Source organism: Leptodactylus fuscus, chromosome 4, assembly GCF_031893055.1.
Source record: "Leptodactylus fuscus isolate aLepFus1 chromosome 4, aLepFus1.hap2, whole genome shotgun sequence".
Classification (NCBI taxonomy): domain Eukaryota; kingdom Metazoa; phylum Chordata; class Amphibia; order Anura; family Leptodactylidae; genus Leptodactylus; species Leptodactylus fuscus.
This window is the reverse complement of record NC_134268.1, coordinates 219,681,385-219,704,446: the sequence shown is the minus strand read 5'-3', so window position 1 is coordinate 219,704,446 and position 23,062 is coordinate 219,681,385. Positions and strand designations below refer to the sequence as shown.

Here is a 23,062-nt window from a genome sequence, read left to right as displayed (position 1 = left end):
ATAACTACTATAATACTACTCCTATGTACAAGAATATAACTACTATAATACTACCTCCTATATACAAGAATATAACTACTATAATACTGCTCCTATATACAAGAATATAACTACTATAATACTACTCCTATGTACAAGAATATAACTACTATAATACTACTCCTATATACAAGAATATAACTACTATAATACTACTCCTATGTACAAGAATATAACTACTATAATACTACCTCCTATGTACAAGAAAATAACTACTATAATACTACTCCTATGTACAGGAATATAAATACTATAATACTGCTCCTATGTACAAGAATATAACTACTGTAATACTACCTCCTATGTACAAGAATATAACTACTATAATACTGCTCCTATGTACAAGAATATAACTACTATAATACTACCTCCTATGTACAAGAATATAACTACTATAAAACTACCTCCTATGTACAAGAATATAACTACTATAAAACTACTCCTATGTACAAGAATATAACTACTATAATACTACCTCCTATGTACAAGAAAATAACTACTATAATACTACTCCTATGTACAAGAATATAAATGCTATAATACTACCTCCTATGTACAAGAATATAACTACTATAAAACTACTCCTATGTACAAGAATATAACTACTATAATACTACCTCCTATGTACAAGAAAATAACTACTATAATACTACTCCTATGTACAAGAATATAAATACTATAATACTACCTCCTATGTACAAGAATATAACTACTATAATACTACCTCCTATGTACAAGAATATAACTACTATAATACTACTCCTATGTACAAGAATATAACTACTATAATACTACCTCCTATGTACAAGAATATAAATACTATAATACTACCTCCTATGTATACTACCTCCTATGTACAAGAAAATAACTGCTATAATACTGCTCCTATGTACAAGAATATAACTACTGTAATACTACCTCCTATGTACAAGAATATAACTACTATAATACTGCTCCTATGTACAAGAATATAACTACTATAATACTACCTCCTATGTACAAGAATATAACTACTATAATACTGCTCCAATGTACAAGAATATAACTACTATAATACTACCTCCTATGTACAAGAATATAACTACTATAATACTGCTCCTATGTTCAAGAATATAACTACTATAATACTACTCCTATGTACAAGAATATAACTACTATAATACTGCTCCTATGTACAAGAATATAACTACTATAATACTACTCCTATGTACAAGAATATAAATACTATAATACTACCTCCTTTGTACAAGAAAATAACTACTATAATACTGCTCCTATGTACAAAAATATAACTACTGTCATACTACCTCCTATGTACAAGAATATAACTACTATAATACTACCTCCTATGTACAAGAATATAACTACTATAATACTGCTCCTATGTACAAGAATATAACTACTATAATACTACTCCTACGTACACGAATATAACTACTATAATACTACTCCTATGTACAAGAATGTAACTACTATAATACTACTCCTATGTACAAGAATATAAATACTATAATACTACCTCCTATGTACAAGAAAATAACTGCTATAATACTGCTCCTATGTACAAGAATATAACTACTGTAATACTACCTCCTATGTACAAGAATATAACTACTATAATACTGCTCCTATGTACAAGAATATAACTACTATAATACTGCTCCTATGTACAAGAATATAACTACTATAATACTACCTCCTATGTACAAGAAAATAACTACTATAATACTGCTCCTATGTACAAGAATATAACTACTATAATACTACTCCTATGTACAAGAATATAACTACTATAATACTACCTCCTATGTACAAGAATATAACTACTATAATACTGCTCCTATGTATGAGAATATAACTGCTATAATACTACTCCTATGTACAAGAATGTAACTACTATAATACTACTCCTATGTACAAGAATATAACTACTATAATACTCCTATGTACAAGAATATAACTACTATAATACTACTCCTATGTACAAGAATATAACTACTATAATACTACTCCTATGTACAAGAATATAACTACTGTAATACTACCTCCTATGTACAAGAATATAACTGCTATAATACTGCTCCTATGTACAAGAATATAACTACTGTAATACTACCTCCTATGTACAAGAATATAACTACTATAATACTGCTCCTATGTACAAGAATATAACTACTATAATACTGCTCCTATGTACAAGAATATAACTACTATAATACTACCTCCTATGTACAAGAAAATAACTACTATAATACTGCTCCTATGTACAAGAATATAACTACTATAATACTACTCCTATGTACAAGAATATAACTACTATAATACTACCTCCTATGTACAAGAATATAACTACTATAATACTGCTCCTATGTATGAGAATATAACTGCTATAATACTGCTCCTATGTACAAGAATGTAACTACTATAATACTGCTCCTATGTACAAGAATATAACTACTATAATACTGCTCCTATGTACAAGAATATAACTACTATAATACTACTCCTATGTACAAGAATATAACTACTATAATACTACCTCCTATGTACAAGAATATAACTACTATAATACTGCTCCTATGTACAAGAATATAACTACTATAATACTACTCCTATGTACAAGAATATAACTACTATAATACTACCTCCTATGTACAAGAATATAAATACTATAATACTACCTCCTATGTATACTACCTCCTATGTACAAGAAAATAACTGCTATAATACTGCTCCTATGTACAAGAATATAACTACTGTAATACTACCTCCTATGTACAAGAATATAACTACTATAATACTGCTCCTATGTACAAGAATATAACTACTATAATACTACCTCCTATGTACAAGAATATAACTACTATAATACTGCTCCAATGTACAAGAATATAACTACTATAATACTACCTCCTATGTACAAGAATATAACTACTATAATACTGCTCCTATGTTCAAGAATATAACTACTATAATACTACTCCTATGTACAAGAATATAACTACTATAATACTGCTCCTATGTACAAGAATATAACTACTATAATACTACTCCTATGTACAAGAATATAAATACTATAATACTACCTCCTTTGTACAAGAAAATAACTACTATAATACTGCTCCTATGTACAAAAATATAACTACTGTCATACTACCTCCTATGTACAAGAATATAACTACTATAATACTACCTCCTATGTACAAGAATATAACTACTATAATACTGCTCCTATGTACAAGAATATAACTACTATAATACTACTCCTACGTACACGAATATAACTACTATAATACTACTCCTATGTACAAGAATGTAACTACTATAATACTACTCCTATGTACAAGAATATAAATACTATAATACTACCTCCTATGTACAAGACAATAACTGCTATAATACTGCTCCTATGTACAAGAATATAACTACTGTAATACTACCTCCTATGTACAAGAATATAACTACTATAATACTGCTCCTGTGTACAAGAATATAACTACTATAATACTGCTCCTATGTACAAGAATATAACTACTATAATACTACCTCCTATGTACAAGAAAATAACTACTATAATACTGCTCCTATGTACAAGAATATAACTACTATAATACTACTCCTATGTACAAGAATATAACTACTATAATACTACCTCCTATGTACAAGAATATAACTACTATAATACTGCTCCTATGTATGAGAATATAACTGCTATAATACTACTCCTATGTACAAGAATGTAACTACTATAATACTACTCCTATGTACAAGAATATAACTACTATAATACTCCTATGTACAAGAATATAACTACTATAATACTACTCCTATGTACAAGAATATAACTACTATAATACTACTCCTATGTACAAGAATATAACTACTGTAATACTACCTCCTATGTACAAGAATATAACTGCTATAATACTGCTCCTATGTACAAGAATATAACTACTGTAATACTACCTCCTATGTACAAGAATATAACTACTATAATACTGCTTCTATGTACAAGAATATAACTACTATAATACTGCTCCTATGTACAAGAATATAACTACTATAATACTACCTCCTATGTACAAGAATATAACTACTATAATACTGCTCCAATGTACAAGAATATAACTACTATAATACTACCTCCTATGTACAAGAATATAACTACTATAATACTACCTCCTATGTACAAGAATATAACTACTATAATACTGCTCCTATGTATGAGAATATAACTGCTATAATACTACTCCTATGTACAAGAATGTAACTACTATAATACTACTCCTATGTACAAGAATATAACTACTATAATACTCCTATGTACAAGAATATAACTACTATAATACTACTCCTATGTACAAGAATATAACTACTGTAATACTACCTCCTATGTACAAGAATATAACTGCTATAATACTGCTCCTATGTACAAGAATATAACTACTGTAATACTACCTCCTATGTACAAGAATATAACTACTATAATACTGCTCCTATGTACAAGAATATAACTACTATAATACTGCTCCTATGTACAAGAATATAACTACTATAATACTACCTCCTATGTACAAGAAAATAACTACTATAATACTGCTCCTATGTACAAGAATATAACTACTATAATACTACTCCTATGTACAAGAATATAACTACTATAATACTACCTCCTATGTACAAGAATATAACTACTATAATACTGCTCCTATGTATGAGAATATAACTGCTATAATACTGCTCCTATGTACAAGAATGTAACTACTATAATACTGCTCCTATGTACAAGAATATAACTACTATAATACTGCTCCTATGTACAAGAATATAACTACTATAATACTACTCCTATGTACAAGAATATAACTACTATAATACTACCTCCTATGTACAAGAATATAACTACTATAATACTGCTCCTATGTACAAGAATTATACTACTCTATTACAGTGTCTATCTATTTGAGCAGTAGAAAAATGCATAACTTGTATGTTTTTTGTTTTCAGATCACTGTCACTGAGATCCAAATTTGTTTTTAATGAATTTTCTCACCTCTCTCTCTAGGAGTATAAGATGCCTTCGGAATATCATTCATTGGAATTTAATTACAACCTTCATCTTGAGAAACATCATGTGGTTCCTATTACAAATGATCGACCACAACATTCATGAGCAGAATGAGGTACAGTTATGCGAGATGTCCATCGAATATCCTCATTGAATATTTTCTTTTCATATTACTTGCTTTCTTTGATTTGCTTTATACTCCAGAGCTGCGCTCACTATTCTGCTGGTACAGTCACTGTGTACATACATTACATTACTTATCCTGTATTATACTCCAGAGCTGCGCTCACTATTCTGCTGGTACAGTCACTGTGTACATACATTACATTACTTATCCTGTATTATACCCCAGAGCTGCGCTCACTATTCTGCTGGTACAGTCACTGTGTACATACATTACATTACTTATCCTGTATTATACTCCAGAGCTGCGCTCACTGTTCTGCTGGTACAGTCACTGTGAACATACATTACATTACTTATCCTGTATTATACTCCAGAGCTGCGCTCACTATTCTGCTGGTGCACTCACTGTGTACATACATTACATTACTTATCTTGTATTATACTCCAGAGCTGCGCTCACTATTCTGCTGGTACAGTCACTGTGTACATACATTACATTACTTATCCTGTATTATACTCCAGAGCTGCGCCCACTATTCTGCTGGTACAGTCACTGTGTACATACATTACATTACTTATCCTGTATTATACCCCAGAGCTGCGCTCATTATTCTGCTGGTACAGTTACTGTGTCCATACATTACATTACTTATCCTGTATTATACTCCAGAGCTGCGCTCACTGTTCTGCTGGTACAGTCACTGTGTCCATACATTACATTACTTATCCTGTATTATACCCCAGAGCTGCGCTCACTGTTCTGCTGGTACAGTCACTGTGAACATACATTACATTACTTATCCTGTATTATACTCCAGAGCTGCGCTCACTATTCTGCTGGTGCACTCACTGTGTACATACATTACATTACTTATCTTGTATTATACTCCAGAGCTGCGCTCACTATTCTGCTGGTACAGTCACTGTGTACATACATTACATTACTTATCCTGTATTATACTCCAGAGCTGCGCTCACTATTCTGCTGGTACAGTCACTGTGTACATACATTACATTACTTATCCTGTATTATACTCCAGAGCTGCGCCCACTATTCTGCTGGTACAGTCACTGTGTACATACATTACATTACTTATCCTGTATTATACCCCAGAGCTGCGCTCATTATTCTGCTGGTACAGTTACTGTGTCCATACATTACATTACTTATCCTGTATTATACTCCAGAGCTGCGCTCACTGTTCTGCTGGTACAGTCACTGTGTCCATACATTACATTACTTATCCTGTATTATACCCCAGAGCTGCGCTCACTGTTCTGCTGGTACAGTCACTGTGAACATACATTACATTACTTATCCTGTATTATACTCCAGAGCTGCGCTCACTATTCTGCTGGTGCACTCACTGTGTACATACATTACATTACTTATCTTGTATTATACTCCAGAGCTGCGCTCACTATTCTGCTGGTACAGTCACTGTGTACATACATTACATTACTTATCCTGTATTATACTCCAGAGCTGCGCTCACTATTCTGCTGGTACAGTCACTGTGTACATACATTACATTACTTATCCTGTATTATACCCCAGAGCTGCGCTCACTGTTCTGCTGGTACAGTCACTGTGTCCATACATTACATTACTTATCCTGTATTATACCCCAGAGCTGCGCTCACTGTTCTGCTGGTACAGTCACTGTGAACATACATTACATTACTTATCCTGTATTATACTCCAGAGCTGCGCTCACTATTCTGCTGGTGCACTCACTGTGTACATACATTACATTACTTATCTTGTATTATACTCCAGAGCTGCGCTCACTATTCTGCTGGTACAGTCACTGTGTACATACATTACATTACTTATCCTGTATTATACCCCAGAGCTGCGCTCACTATACTGCTGGTGCAGTCACTGTGTACATACATTACATTACTTATCTTGTATTATACTCTAGAGCTGCGCTCACTATTCTGCTGGTGCAGTCACTGTGTACATACATTACATTACTTATCCTTTATTATACTCCAGAGCTGCGCTCACTATTCTGCTGGTACAGTCACTGTGTACATACATTACATTACTTATCCTGTATTATACTCCAGAGCTGCGCTCACTATTCTGCTGGTACAGTCACTGTGTCCATACATTACATTACTTATCCTGTATTATACTCCAGAGCTGCGCTCACTGTTCTGCTGGTACAGTCACTGTGTACATACATTACATTACTTATCCTGTATTATACTCCAGAGCTGCACTCACTGTTCTGCTGGTGCAGTCACTGTGTACATACATTACATTACTTATCCTGTATTATACTCCAGAGCTGCGCTCACTATTCTGCTGGTACAGTCACTGTGTCCATACATTACATTACTTATCCTGTATTATACCCCAGAGCTGCGCTCACTGTTCTGCTGGTACAGTCACTGTGAACATACATTACATTACTTATCCTGTATTATACTCCAGAGCTGCGCTCACTATTCTGCTGGTGCACTCACTGTGTACATACATTACATTACTTATCTTGTATTATACTCCAGAGCTGCGCTCACTATTCTGCTGGTACAGTCACTGTGTACATACATTACATTACTTATCCTGTATTATACTCCAGAGCTGCGCTCACTATTCTGCTGGTACAGTCACTGTGTACATACATTACATTACTTATCCTGTATTATACTCCAGAGCTGCGCTCACTATTCTGCTGGTACAGTCACTGTGCACATACATTACATTACTTATCCTGTATTATACTCCAGAGCTGCGCTCATTATTCTGCTGGTGCAGTCACTGTGCACATACATTACATTGCTTATCCTGTATTATACTCCAGAGCTGCACTCACTATTCTGCTGGTGCAGTCACTGTGCACATACATTATATTACTTATCCTGTATTACACTCCAGAGCTGCGCTCACTATTCTGCTAGTACAGTCACTGTGTACATACATTACATTACTTTTCCTGTATTATACTCCAGACCTGTGCTCACTATTCTGCTGGTGCACTCACTGTGTACATACATTACATTACTTATTCTGTATCATACTCCAGAGCTGCACTCACTGTTCTGCTGGTGCAGTCACTGTGTACATACATTACATTACTTATCCTGTATTATACTGCATAGCTGCACTCACTATTCTGCTGGTGCAGTCACTGTGTACATACATTACATTACTTATCCTGTATTATACTCCAGAGCTGCGCTCACTATTCTGCTGGTGCAGTCACTGTGTACAAACATTACATTACTTATCCTGTATTATACCCCAGAGCTGCACTCACTATTCTGCTGGTGCAGTCACTGTATACATACATTACTTATCCTGTATTATACTCCAGAGCTGCGCTCACTATTCTGCTGGTGCAGTCACTGTGTACAAACATTACATTACTTATCCTGTATTATACCCCAGAGCTGCACTCACTATTCTGCTGGTGCAGTCACTGTATACATACATTACTTATCTTGTATTATACTCCAGAGCTGCGCTCACTATTCTGCTGGTACAGTCACTGTGTACATACATTACATTATTTATCCTGTATTATACTCCAGAGCTGCGCTCACTATTCTGCTGGTGCAGTCACTGTGTACATACGTTACATTACTTATCCTGTATTATACTGCAGAGCTGCACTCACTATTCTGCTGGTGCAGTCACTGTATACATACATTACGTATCCTGTATTATACTCCAGAGCTGCGCTCACTATTCTGCTGGTACAGTCACTGTGTACCTACATTACATTACTTATCCTGTATTATACTCCAGAGCTGCGCTCACTATTCTGCTGGTGCAGTCACTGTGTTCATACATTACATTACTTATCCTGTATTATACCCCAGAGCTGCACTCACTATTCTGCTGGTGCAGTCACTGTATACATACATTACTTATCCTGTATTATACTCCAGAGCTGCGCTCACTATTCTGCTGGTACAGTCACTGTGTACATACATTACATTACTTATCCTGTATTATACTCCAGAGCTGCGCTCACTATTCTGCTGGTGCAGTCACTGTGTACATACATTACATTACTTATCCTGTATTATACTCCAGAGCTGCACTCACTATTCTGCTGGTGCAGTCACTGTGTACATACATTACATTACTTATCCTGTATTATACTCCAGAGCTGCACTCACTATTCTGCTGGTACAGTCACTGTGTACATACATTACATTACTTATCCTGTATTATACTCCAGAGCTGCGCTCACTATTCTGCTGGTACAGTCACTGTGTACATACATTACATTACTTATCCTGTATTATTCTCCGGAGCTGCGCTCACTATTCTGTTGGTGCAGTCACTGTGTACATACATTACATTACTTATCCTGTATTATACTCCAGAGCTGCGCTCACTATTCTGTTGGTGCAGTCACTGTGTACATACATTACATTACTTATCCTGTATTATTCTCTGGAGCTGCGCTCACTATTCTGTTGGTGCAGTCACTGTGTACATACATTACATTACTTATCCTGTATTATACTCCAGAGCTGCGCTCACTATTCTGCTGGTACAGTCACTGTGTACATACATTACATTACTTATCCTGTATTATACTCCAGAGCTGCGCTCACTATTCTGCTGGTACAGTCACTGTGTACATACATTACATTACTTATCCTGTATTATTCTCTGGAGCTGCGCTCACTATTCTGTTGGTGCAGTCACTGTGTACATACATTACATTACTTATCCTGTATTATACTCCAGAGCTGCGCTCACTATTCTGCTGGTACAGTCACTGTGTACATACATTACATTACTTATGCTGTATTATACTCCAGAACTGCGCTCACTATTCTGCTGGTACAGTCATTGAAGACACAAGCAAAGGATTTCAGCTCTGAGGTTTGCAATCTGAGCTGTTTCCATCTCAAGCTTAATACATTTGCAGTCTTCTGAGTCACTCTCGGAGTCATTGTCCCTTTGTCAGGGCTCCTCCTCCTCTTGTCTCCTCACCATAACTGTGACATGTGAATAGACCCCGAGGACACGTCCGGAGGAGGCCGATATGATGTCATTATTTGCAACGTATTATAGACACAGCAGAGCGGAGATTTCCAAATCCATCCAAACGCCATAGGGGGAGAAAAAAAATCTGATATTGACCCGAGAGTTGAAATGTGCTGCAGATCTGCAGGAGGTGTGTATTGTACTCCAGAGTTTTCCAGATCTTGGAGTATTTAGATCACGTGTGCACAGGATTTTTATGGGGTTCATTGCATGGGACTTTTATGAAATGCATTGCATGGAACCTCTAGTAGTGCAGTGCACGGGACCTTTAAGGGGTGCAGTGAACAGGACCTTTATGGGGTGCAGTGCACAAGACCTTTATGGGGTGCATGGGTCCTCTAGTAGTGCAGTGTACTGGACCTTTATGGGGTTCAGTGCATGGGACCCTTAGTAGTGCAGTGCACGGCACCGTTATGGGGTGCAGTGCTCAGGATTTTTATGGGGTGCATTGCATTGGACCTTTATGGCGTTCAGTGCATGGGATCTATATGGGGTGCACTGCACGGGACCTTCAGTAGTGCACTGCACAGGACCTTTATCGGGTGCAGTGCACGGCACCTTTATGGGATTCAGTGCATGGCATCTATGTGGGGTGCAGTGCACATGACTTTTAGTAGTGCACTGCACGGCACCTTTATGGAGTGCACTGCATGGGATCTATATGGGGTGCACTGCATGGGACCTTTCTGGGGTGCAGTGCACTGGACCTTTATGGGTTTCAGTGCATGGCATCTATATGGGGTGCTGTGCACGGGACCTTTCATAGTTCAGTGCATGTTTTTGGCTCATGATCTCGCCTTGAATTGCTGCAGTCTTGTTCAGTCTCGTACCAGTTACCACTCCCTAGAGGTATAGGGGACACACATAAAATCTGTGCTGCCCCTCTTACGTTGCAAACCCTCATGTTCAGCATTCCCACCATGTGACCCTACGGTTCTCGACCGCACGCAACAATCGGCGCCTGCAACCGTCCACCATTTATAGCCAGGCCGCTGCTTTCACATCTATAAGTAAAGGTATATTCACGTGTCGCAACGTTTGCTGAGATTCTTGTAATCCTGGCTACAGCCCATTGATCTCACCATCATACTGCAAAACTGCAACGTGTGTGAATGAAGCCCTAAGTGCCGACCCAGGTGGCTGTGAGTTTCTAGGGGTCAGAAGCCCCTCCAGAGCTGCGTACATGGATCGGCCTAGACAAGTCGGGCCCTGAAATGATAATTTACAGTCCTGTATATAAGTGATTTCTGCTCCATTCACATCCAAAGCCCCGGCCAGTCTTCTGCTGCTTTCTCCGTACCATAGAGCATACTTTTCTAGGTCCTGATATCCCGCTATATGTCTTGTACTCCTTGGCTCGGGCGGTGTCAGTTTTGCTTTTATCTGTTCTTTCTTTCTTCCTCCTTGGGGTAAGTCTTGTCTCTCCTGTGTGACCTCAGGTGACCTCTTGCGCGCCCTTCACTGATCTCAGAAATCTGTGTCTTATAATTGCTCCTTATTTCTTGGCCTCATCTCGCCCTGAGCCTCCTCCGTTGCGTCCTGTCTTAGTCACCCTCATTCAGAGCTGATTTGTCTCCTCGCACTATGGCTGCGCAGCGACATGTGTGACCTCTATTATGGGATGGTTAGCGGTAGATAATAGATAAAACGGATAATAGGAGAGAAGAAAACCGCAAGGACAGCGCCATAAAGCGAGACGCCGCAGGAGAGGGCGACGGAAAAATCTAGATGGGGTGAAAAAAAGCAGCGTCTATCCTGCAGGGTGGGGTGTAGCCATAATATTATATTATATACCCAAATATTAGGGCTGCCCCCTCCTGCGCCCACAGGGTTTTCAAAAGGTTCTAAATCCTGCAGTTTTTACTCTGGCCACCAAGCCTAATAATAGGCTGATGTTTGCCAATTCTGTAAGTATTTAAGTATCTGGTTTTTACATGGCTGTGTTGGAGATGTCTATTAGAGAGCCAATGTAAAGATGGTCACGGGTGTTCCAGCCCTTTAAGTGAAAGCTAACATCATACCTGCAGCTTTGGATGTAACTAGAGTATAATATACAATGTAACATGAGATCAGTACATACATAAAGCAGACTATACGGTATATTGGGATTGATTTCCACCCTTGTTATTGTTTTTTTATACCATATGTAGGTGACACTGTGATTACTCCTTTATTAGTCTCCTCCCACTTGACAGTTCTAGAATATTTGTGCCCACAGATGATCACTTTTCACGTCAATCCTGATGTATGTTCTCGGTTTCACTGTGCAGTGACAGTCCGCGCTCGCTCAGTCATTACACGGATACAGAATAGAACAACAAATGGCAACAAATGTAACAAATGTTTCCTTTATGCCCCGCCCAGTTCTATTGGACACTCCCCCAATCGATAGCATGTCAATCATAGTTAATACATAGAAACCCTTCCATCGGACCCCAAAATGATTACAGACCCCCAATAACAGGCTCTTAAAGGTGTATAGCAAGTCCCTGGGATCTGGAACCCCTGATAACACCTGGGCTTATGGGGTCGGGGGTCGCAGGTGTATTATATTCCCGTATATTACCGTATATTATATCTTATTATCTCTTCCGTTTTTCAGATTTGGTGTCGCTGCATCACAACGATTTACAACTACTTTGTGGTCACCAACTTTTTCTGGATGTTTGTGGAGGGCTGCTACCTGCACACCGCCATCGTGATGACCTACTCCACCGACAAACTGCGCAAGTGGGTCTTCCTTTTTATAGGATGGTGTAAGTAGCCACCAGTTTTAGGTTATGCCTATGTTATGGTGTCGGTGACTGGACGTGGTAATAAGATGCTCAAGATGGGGGGGGGGGTCCCAAAATCCAAAAACATTCAGTGAGGCCTATTAGGGGAAGGGGCCGCTGTCATGTACCCCCTGTGGAAACAAGGGAAAATTTTCAAAAATATACCCAATGCAACCCCAGTAGCCCGTCCTACATTCTAGCCCATGGCTGTCCCCATCATCAGATCTGGCTGATGTTACTTTCCTGGCGCTTAGGAGGTGGATGGTCTTAAGGATCAAGAAGATCTGACTTACCCTATAAGAGACAACCTCCACGCTGACCCCTTAGTCTAAGCTTCCTTACCAAGGATGATGGCTACATCTCGGCCAATCTGATGGCTCTCCACCAGATAAGGGTCACAATGAGCACTCCTCTGGGGTTCATACACCAAGCGATTTGTGGCCAATTAGTTACACCGCAGCCTTATTGGCCATCAGAATGGCTTTGTGTATGGCCACCATTAGGTCTAGAGACCAGTTACCAAAATCTGTGTCCCAAAATCTGGTGAGTCCCCTCTGTGCTCTGGCCTAATAGTACTGCCCTCTGTGGACTTATTGCATGGCCCTGACCATACCTGGCCCACCAAGTATGTGAGATATGGCAGTAGTATCCGCTGGGTCACAGTCACCAAATTATTATTAAATACAAGTCGTATGATAATGTGACAACAGCAGAGCGTTACAACCTCGCACAACCTCAGCAGCAAATTTGTAGGATTAGAGTAGTCCAGTAGTTTGCAGACGGATAGGTTTTTTAAGCATGGTTTGGCAGTATTATTTGGGCACTATATGATGGTTTGGGCAGTTCGGTAATATTATTTGGGCACTATCTGATGGTTTGGGCAGTTCGGTAATATTATTTGGGCACTATCTGATGGTTTATTTGGGAATAGTTTTGCAAATGTTATTTGGCCACTATAGGATGATTTGTTTGGGCACAGTATAGCCGTATTATTTGTGCACTATAGGATGGTTTCTTTCTGGACACAGTATTTCAAATATTATTTGGTCACTGTATAATGGTTTTGCTTAGGCACCGTTTGGTGATATTATTTAGGCCCTATATGCCTTTTTTTGCACAGTATGACAGTATTATTTAGGCACTGCATGGTAACATGTGGCACTGTATGTCAGTATAATATAGAATTAGCAGATTTTAGGCTCACATTCACTTTGTTTTGACAGATCCCATGAATATCGCATAGTTAAATATAGGCAGGTAGAGGTTTTAGCTGTGGCGGCATTATTTTGGGTAATATGTGGTATTAGTCTGTGGGTACTATATGTTGTCATTTTTGAGTACTGTGCACTTCAATACTTTAGCTATTGTATGCAGCAATTCTTTTGGTAATACCGTACATGTTATAATATTTTTTTGCTACATGATGTTATTCATAGTTTTATTCTTAGTCCATTGTGCGGTACAATTCTTTGGATACACTATAGTGCTACACTGTGCACATTGTATAGTATTATTCGTTAAGTTCTATATGGAATTATAGATTGCATACTATATAGTGTAATAGAGTAATATACTGTATAGCGTAATTTCTTATACGAATATATTATGTCATTCATTCAGCACAACATTGTGTTATTCCTTGAGCACTATTTGGCGGTATACATTGAGCACTATATTGTGTTATTCTTTGAGCACTGTATGGCATTATTTATTTGGCGCTATATTGTGTTATTCATTGAGCTGCGTAGTGCTATTTGTTGTGGGGTATTATTCATTTATCATATTAGTATATCGTGTTATTCTTTGAGCATTGTATGGCAATATTCATTTATCATATTTACTATATTATGTTATTCCTTGATCACTTATTGTGGTAGTTTTTGAGAAATATAGTGTATGGTGTTATTCATTTATCAGATTCTATATATCATGTCTTATCCTTTGAACACTATATTGCGTTATACTCTGAGCATTATAAGGCAATAATTATTTATATTTTATTTACTATGTTTTATTATTCCTTGAGCACTATATGGTGACATCCATTGATCACTATATTCTGTTATTCCTTGTGCACTACATTGTCATATCCATTGATCACTTGTGCACTATATGGTGATATACATTGATCGCTACATTCTGTTATTCCTTGAGCACTATATGGTGATATACATTGATCGCTATATTCTGTTATTCCTTGAGCACTATATGGTGATATACATTGATCGCTATATTCTGTTATTCCTTGAGCACTATATGGTGATATACATTGATCGCTATATTCTGTTATTCCTTGAGCACTATATGGTGATATACATTGATTGCTATATTCTGTTATTCCTTGTGCACTATATGGTTATATACATTGATCACTATATTCTGTTATTCCTTGTGCACTATATGGTTATATACATTGATCACTATATTCTGTTATTCCTTGTGCACTATATGGTTATATACATTGATCACTATATTCTGTTATTCCTTGAGCACTATATGGTCATATCCATTGATCACAATGTTATGTAACTCCTTGAGCATTATATGGCATGATTCACTGAGCAAGTGATTGTATGAACAGAATGCCTAGCCAAGTAGCCTGCACAGACCTTCCTCAGTCCTGGATTGTTGGTCTATATCAGTTGGATACATTGTAGTAACTCTGTATCCCACTAAGCCAAATGTGATTGTCCCGTCCATACATCAGGTTCACCGGAAAAAACACAAGCCCTGCCACATGCACGGGACATATAACTGCACTAAGACTCGTGCAAGACTGTGCACTCACTTAAAGGGAGTGTGACACCTGACCCCAGCATAACACCCCAGCCCTGCGCTTAGATAGGTTAGGCTTACCTGAATGATACAGTGTTTTAACATGTGAATTGCTGCCTTGGGTTTTTGCAATTTTTCTCAATATTCAAATGAGCTCTTTGCAGCAATGAGGACGCTGCCATTGCACCAAAGAGCTACATACTGATTCACAAGGCGACAACACTGATTGAGGAGACCATAACCTATCTATCTGCAGGGCTGGGCTTGTGTCCTGGCTCCGGTGACACTCCCTTTAAGGTACATGACTCCTCTCCACGGCTCTATCATATCTAAAAATATGGAATCTGTAATTACAGCATTGAAAAATGTGGGGTTCACTTACTTTTATGTGCTAGGAGGGAGGAGTTCAGGATAGCACAGAGGTATTATAGACCTGGCTACTGATGAATCCTAGTCTATAACCTGCATTAAACCCCCTCCCCCGCCCATCATGAATGGCTCTATCGGCTTGGGTTCCTTTCTGAGACATGTTCCATAAACCTCAGCTCTATATAATAAGAGGTGAGAGCAGCAGCTGGGGTGCGGGGGTCTCCCCACTAACAGCTAAGGCTACGGGAAGGTCTCGGAGAACAGATCGCCTGGCAGCTGGTGCAGCGAAGAACAGAACGTAACCCTATCGACTGATGGAGGAAGGAAGAAGAGAACGGTGGTCATGGAATAGAAAGATCATCAGAAGGCCCTGAAGTCACCAAACTCTGCAATGTGACTGTCACTTTCACCAGAATTTTGGAGTAGAGGGGGGAATAAATTCCCAATATTGGTTTCCTTACAGCCTAGAGCGAAGGAAATAAGTATGTGACCCCTCGCTGATTCTGTAAGTTTCCCCGCTGACAAAGACTTGAATAGTCTATAACATTAAGGGTCGGCTCATTTTAGAATATCAAAAATAGAATCTAGAAAATCACATTGTATAAATGTTATAAATGTATTTGCATTTTGCATAGAGAAATAAGTATTTACCCCCCACCACCACCACCACCAACAACAACCATTAATAGCTCTGGCTCCTACAGACCAGCTGGATCAGTCCTAAACTTTCTTATATTGTCACCTGTATATAAGACTCCATGAATCAGTCACACTGTAACCTCTACAACATGGCCAAGACCTAAGAACTTTCTAAGGATGTCAGGGACAAGATCAACGACCTGCACAAGGCTGGAATGGCGACAAAACCAGAAGACTGTGCAGGGTGAGAAGGAGACAAGTGTTGGTGCAATGGGGGGAACTTGGTAATGATCTCAAGATAGCTGGGATCAATCACCAAGAAAACCATTGGTAACATTATGTGGTAATGGATTAAACCTGTGCAAACCTCATCATCAACTACAAGAAACCTCTGACTGCTGAGGGCCAACAAGGGATTTACCAACAAGAGGGGTCACATACTTATATCTCTGCAAAATGCATATAGATTTATAACATTTCTACAATGTGATTTTCTAGATTTTATTTTTGATATTCTCTCACTCACTGTTAAAATTCACCAACCCTTAAAATTATAGACTGGTCAAGTCTTTGTCAGAGGGCAAACGTACAAAATCAGCAAGGGGTCACATACTTATTTACTTCACTGTACCTTCAACCACTTGTGGTTATAATCTACAAATATGACTGTTACTGATCCTCCTGAGTTACATTCTGTATTGTACTCCAGAGCTGCGCTCACTATTCTGCTGGTGCAGTCACTGTGTACATACATTACATTACTTATCCTGTATTATACTCCAGAGCTGCGCTCACTATTCTGCTGGTACAGTCACTGTGTACATACATTACATTACTTATCCTGTATTATACTCCAGAGCTGCGCTCACTATTCTGCTGGTGCAGTCACTGTGTACATACATTACATTACTTATCCTGTATTATACTCCAGAGCTGCCCTCACTATTCTGCTGGTACAGTCACTGTGTACATACATTACATTACTTATCCTGTATTATACTCCAGAGCTGCGCTCACTATTCTGCTGGTACAGTCACTGTGTACATACATTACATTACTTATCCTGTATTATACTCCAGAGCTGCTCTCACTATTCTGCTGGTACAGTCACTGTGTACATACATTACATTACTTATCCTGTATTATACTCCAGAGCTGCCCTCACTATTCTGCTGGTACAGTCACTGTGTACATACATTACATTACTTATCCTGTATTATACTCCAGAGCTGCGCTCACTATTCTGCTGGTACAGTCACTGTGTACATACATTACATTACTTATCCTGTATTATACTCCAGAGCTGCGCTCACTATTCTGCTGGTACAGTCACTGTGTACATACATTACGTTACTTATCCTGTATTATACCCCAGAGCTGCGCTCACTATTCTGCTGGTGCAGTCACTTTGTACATACATTACGTTACTTATTCTGTATTATACTCCAGAGCTGCGCTCACTATTCTGCTGGTACAGTCACTGTGTACATACATTACGTTACTTATTCTGTATTATACTCCAGAGCTGCGCTCACTATTCTGCTGGTGCAGTCACTGTGTACATACATTACGTTACTTATCCTGTATTATACTCCAGAGCTGCGCTCACTATTCTGCTGGTGCAGTCACTGTGTACATACATTACATTACTTATCCTGTATTATACTCCAGAGCTGCGCTCACTATTCTGCTGGTACAGTCACTGTGTACATACATTACATTACTTATCCTGTATTATACTCCAGAGCTGCGCTGACTATTCTGCTGGTACAGTCACTGTGTACATACATTACATTACTTATCCTGTATTATACTCCAGAGCTGCGCTCACTATTCTGCTGGTGCAGTCACTGTGTACATACATTACATTACTTATCCTGTATTATACTCCAGAGCTGCGCTCACTATTCTGCTGGTACAGTCACTGTGTACATACATTACATTACTTATCCTGTATTATACTCCAGAGCTGCGCTCACTATTCTGCTGGTACAGTCACTGTGTATATACATTACATTACTTATCCTGTATTATACTCCAGAGCTGCGCTCACTAATCTGCTGGTACAGTCACTGTGTACATACATTACATTACTTATCCTGTATTATACCCCAGAGCTGCGCTCACTATTCTGCTGGTACAGTCACTGTGTACATACATTACATTACTTATCCTGTATTATACTCCAGAGCTGCGCTCACTATTCTGCTGGTACAGTCACTGTGTACATACATTACATTACTTATCCTGTATTATACTCCAGAGCTGCGCTCACTATTCTGCTGGTACAGTCACTGTGTACATACATTACATTACTTATCCTGTATTATACTCCAGAGCTGCGCTCACTATTCTGCTGGTACAGTCAGTGTGTACATACATTACATTACTTATCCTGTATTATACTCCAGAGCTGCGCTCACTATTCTGCTGGTACAGTCACTGTGTACATACATTACATTACTTATCCTGTATTATACTCCAGAGCTGCGCTCACTATTCTGCTGGTACAGTCACTGTGTACATACATTACATTACTTATCCTGTATTATACTCCAGAGCTGCGCTCTCTATTCTGCTGGTACAGTCACTGTGTACATACATTACATTACTTATCCTGTATTATACTCCAGAGCTGCGCTCACTATTCTGCTGGTGCAGTCACTGTGTACATACATTACATTACTTATCCTGTATTATACTCCAGAGCTGCGCTCACTATTCTGCTGGTGCAGTCACTGTGTACATACATTACATTACTTATCCTGTATTATACCCCAGAGCTGCGCTCACTATTCTGCTGGTGCAGTCACTGTGTACATACATTACATTACTTATCCTGTATTATACTCCAGAGCTGCGCTCACTATTCTGCTGGTACAGTCACTGTGTACATACATTACATTACTTATCCTGTATTATACTCCAGAGCTGCGCTCACTATTCTGCTGGTACAGTCACTGTGTACATACATTACATTACTTATCCTGTATTATACTCCAGAGCTGCACTCACTATTCTGCTGGTACAGTCACTGTGTACATACATTACATTACTTATCCTGTATTATACTCCAGAGCTGCGCTCACTATTCTGCTGTATAGCGGTTGGTATTTTGCTTGGTGCAGTATGGTATACATTATTGCAGTGACATCTTCTGTACTGAATACGTTTATATTTATAGATTAGAATTGATGATTTCTTATAATTGTCTATACAGATTCTTTATATGAGAAAGATCCAAAAGTATCAAATTAATTTTGCAACAAATCAAATAAGTGAGTGCGAAAACCCGAAAATGTATGAATGTGACAGGTCAGGAGGAGGAATAAATAATCCATTTGGTCGATCCTGCTGCACGCTGGAACCAGATAGAGGAAATTGATTTGGCTCCGGATATTCAGAACAGAGTGTTAGAATATATCATCAAAAAATAAGTAAGATTTCCTGGCTTCAGGGTAACAGGGCAGATCTGCAGCTCAGCGACAACGTAACCACGGAGGGAATGAGATGAGAGCTCAACAAGGATCAAACTGCACTGGAAGCCTCAGAGAAGGGGGCAGAAATATCTGCTTATTAATAGAAAGATATTGTGTATTAGTGGTATATAGAGCGGAGGCCGAAATACAGGATAATGACTCAGGTATCAGAAGAGCAGACATGATATACAGCGCTGGCCAAAAGTATTGGCACCCTGCAGTCCTGTCAGATAATCCTCGGTGTCCCCCAGATAATGATTACAAGCACAAACTCTTTGGTAATATCTTCAGTTATTTTGCTTGCAATGAAAAAACACAAAAGAGAATGAAAAAAAAGTCACATCATTGATCATTTTACACAAACTCCAGAACTGGTGCGGACAGAAGTATTGGCGCCCTCAGCCTAATACTTGGTCGCACAACCTTTAGACACAATAACTGCGCACAACCGCTTCCGCTAACCAGCAATGAGTTTCTTACAAGGCTCTGCTGGAATCTTAGACCCTTCTTCTTCTTTGGCTCCTGCTCGCGGTCCCCCCTGAGATGTGAAGGGGGCCTTCTCCAAACTGCCACCAAGAGATCTCTCCCCCTCCCCCACAGGTGTTCTATGGGATTCAGGGCTGGACTCATTGCTGCCACTTTACAAGTCTCCAGGGCTTTCTCTCTCCACCATTTTCTAGTGCTGACCTGAAGTGTGTTTTGGGTCCTTGTCCTGCTGGAAGAGCCCTGACCTCTGAGGGAGACCCAGCTTTCTCACACTGGGCCCTACATGATGCTGCACAATGTGTTGGTCGTCTTCAGACTTCATAATGCCATGCACACGGTCAAGCAGTCCAGTGCCAGAGGCAGCAAAGCAACCCCAAACCATCAGGGACCTCCGCCATGTCTGACTGTAGGGGGCGTCTTCTTCTCTTTTTCCCTGTAATCTCTATGTTGAGGCCTTTTCCTACTTTTGTCTCCTCTGACCAGAGAACATTCTTCCAGAACGGTTTTGGCTTTCTCAGGTAAGTTTTGGCAAACTCCAGCCTGGCTTCTGTCTGTGGGTAAGAAGTGGGGTCTTCCTGGGTCTCCTACCATACAGTCCCTTCTCATTCAGACGCTGACGCTGGATAGTACGGGGTGACACTGCTGTACCCTCGGACTGCAGGGCAGCTTGGACTTGTTTGGATGTTAGTCGAGGTTCTTTATCCGCCATCCGCACAATCTTGCGTTGAAATCTCTCGTCAATGTTTCTTTTGCGTCCACATCTAGGGAGGTTAGCCACAGGGCCATGGGCTTTACACTTCTGGATGACACGGCGCACAGTAGACACAGGAACATTCAGGGCTTTGGAGATGGACTTGTAGCCTTGAGATTGCTCAGGCTTCCTCACAATTTTGCTTCTCAAGTCCTCAGACAGTTCTTTGGTCTTCTTTCTTTTCTCCATGCTCAATGTGGTCACACAAGGACACAGGACAGAGGTGGAGTCAACTTTAATCCATTTCATGTGGCTGCAAGTGTGATTTAGTTATTGCCACCACCTGTTAGGTGCCTCAGGTAAGTAACAGGTGCTGTTAATTACTCAAATTACAGAAGCATCACATGATTTTTCAAACAGTGCCAATACTTTTGTCCACCCCTTTTTTATGTTTGCTGTGGAATTATATCCAATTTGGCTTTTTGACAATTCTTTTGTGGTTTTCCATTGAAGACAAATTAAACGAAGATAATACCAAAGAATTTGTGATTGCAATCATTATCTAGAAGAACACGAGTATTATCTGACAGAATTACAGGGGTGCCAATACTTTTGGCCAACACTGTAAGATAGATAGATAGATAGATAGATAGATAGATAGATAGATAGATAGATAGATAGATAGGAGACAGATAGATAGATAGATAGATAGATAGATAGGAGATAGATAGATGATAGATAGATAGATAGATAGATAGATAGATAGATAGATAGGAGATAGATAGATAGATAGATAGATAGATAGATAGGAGATAGATAGATGATAGATAGATAGATAGATAGATAGATAGATAGATAGATAGCATTTATTAGTCTGCATTTTCTATAGAGAATCCTCCTGGGTGAGATATTCCCTCCATCTAAGTAGATAAATTGATCTATAGACAATATATACAATGTACCTACAGACTGATAGAGCGATGGCCACAACCTCTAATAAATTTAGGAAGTGCTTTCCTTAGAGCCTATCCTGGTACACACATCACAGATCTGAGCAGGTTTTCACTGCTGCGCTGCCTCCATTGGTGAAAAGAGGAATTACTCAGCTTCTATGACTGTGCGTAGTGGTGGTGAGTCCTCCAGAGCGATCAATCCTAAACATGGACTCCTCTCCATTATCTCCATAGTATGGTGTTGGGCATTGGAATTTGTGGCTCAAACTTCCCATATAACAGCCATGGAGCGCCCTCTTCTGGAATGTCTATATACACAAGTCTAATCATCCCAAATGTAATGGGGGAGGTGAATGGAGAACATACCGCCATACACTGTGCACATGTTCTGGATCTCTGTCAACTTCCATTAGGTTTCCTTAGTTGTTGATCCAAGTCATAAATCAGAGTAATTTTCTGTAGAGCAGCGAATAATTACCTATAATTACTGCCCCGAACCACAGGAGAGACGGATGTGTATAGCAGAGCGACGACCAAACACTACAGCATAAGTAATACTGCCCAGCAATACCTGCAACACAAACCGCTCACTAAATGCAATATACAAGAGGTGCGAAATACCGTATATACCTATCTATTA

The 23,062-nt window shown here is 39.0% G+C and overlaps 1 protein-coding gene across 2 annotated transcripts in view; it reads left to right on the top strand.

Moving 5' to 3' along the window:
- CRHR2 (corticotropin releasing hormone receptor 2) overlaps positions 1–23,062 on the top strand; it is a 206,176-nt gene that overhangs the window by 160,568 nt on the left and 22,546 nt on the right. For both annotated transcript variants that reach the window (XM_075269904.1, XM_075269905.1), the window contains 2 exons: positions 5,105–5,222; positions 12,859–13,012. In XM_075269904.1, coding sequence (XP_075126005.1) covers positions 5,105–5,222; positions 12,859–13,012 — 272 coding nt within the window. The remainder of the gene's footprint in view (positions 1–5,104; positions 5,223–12,858; positions 13,013–23,062) is intronic.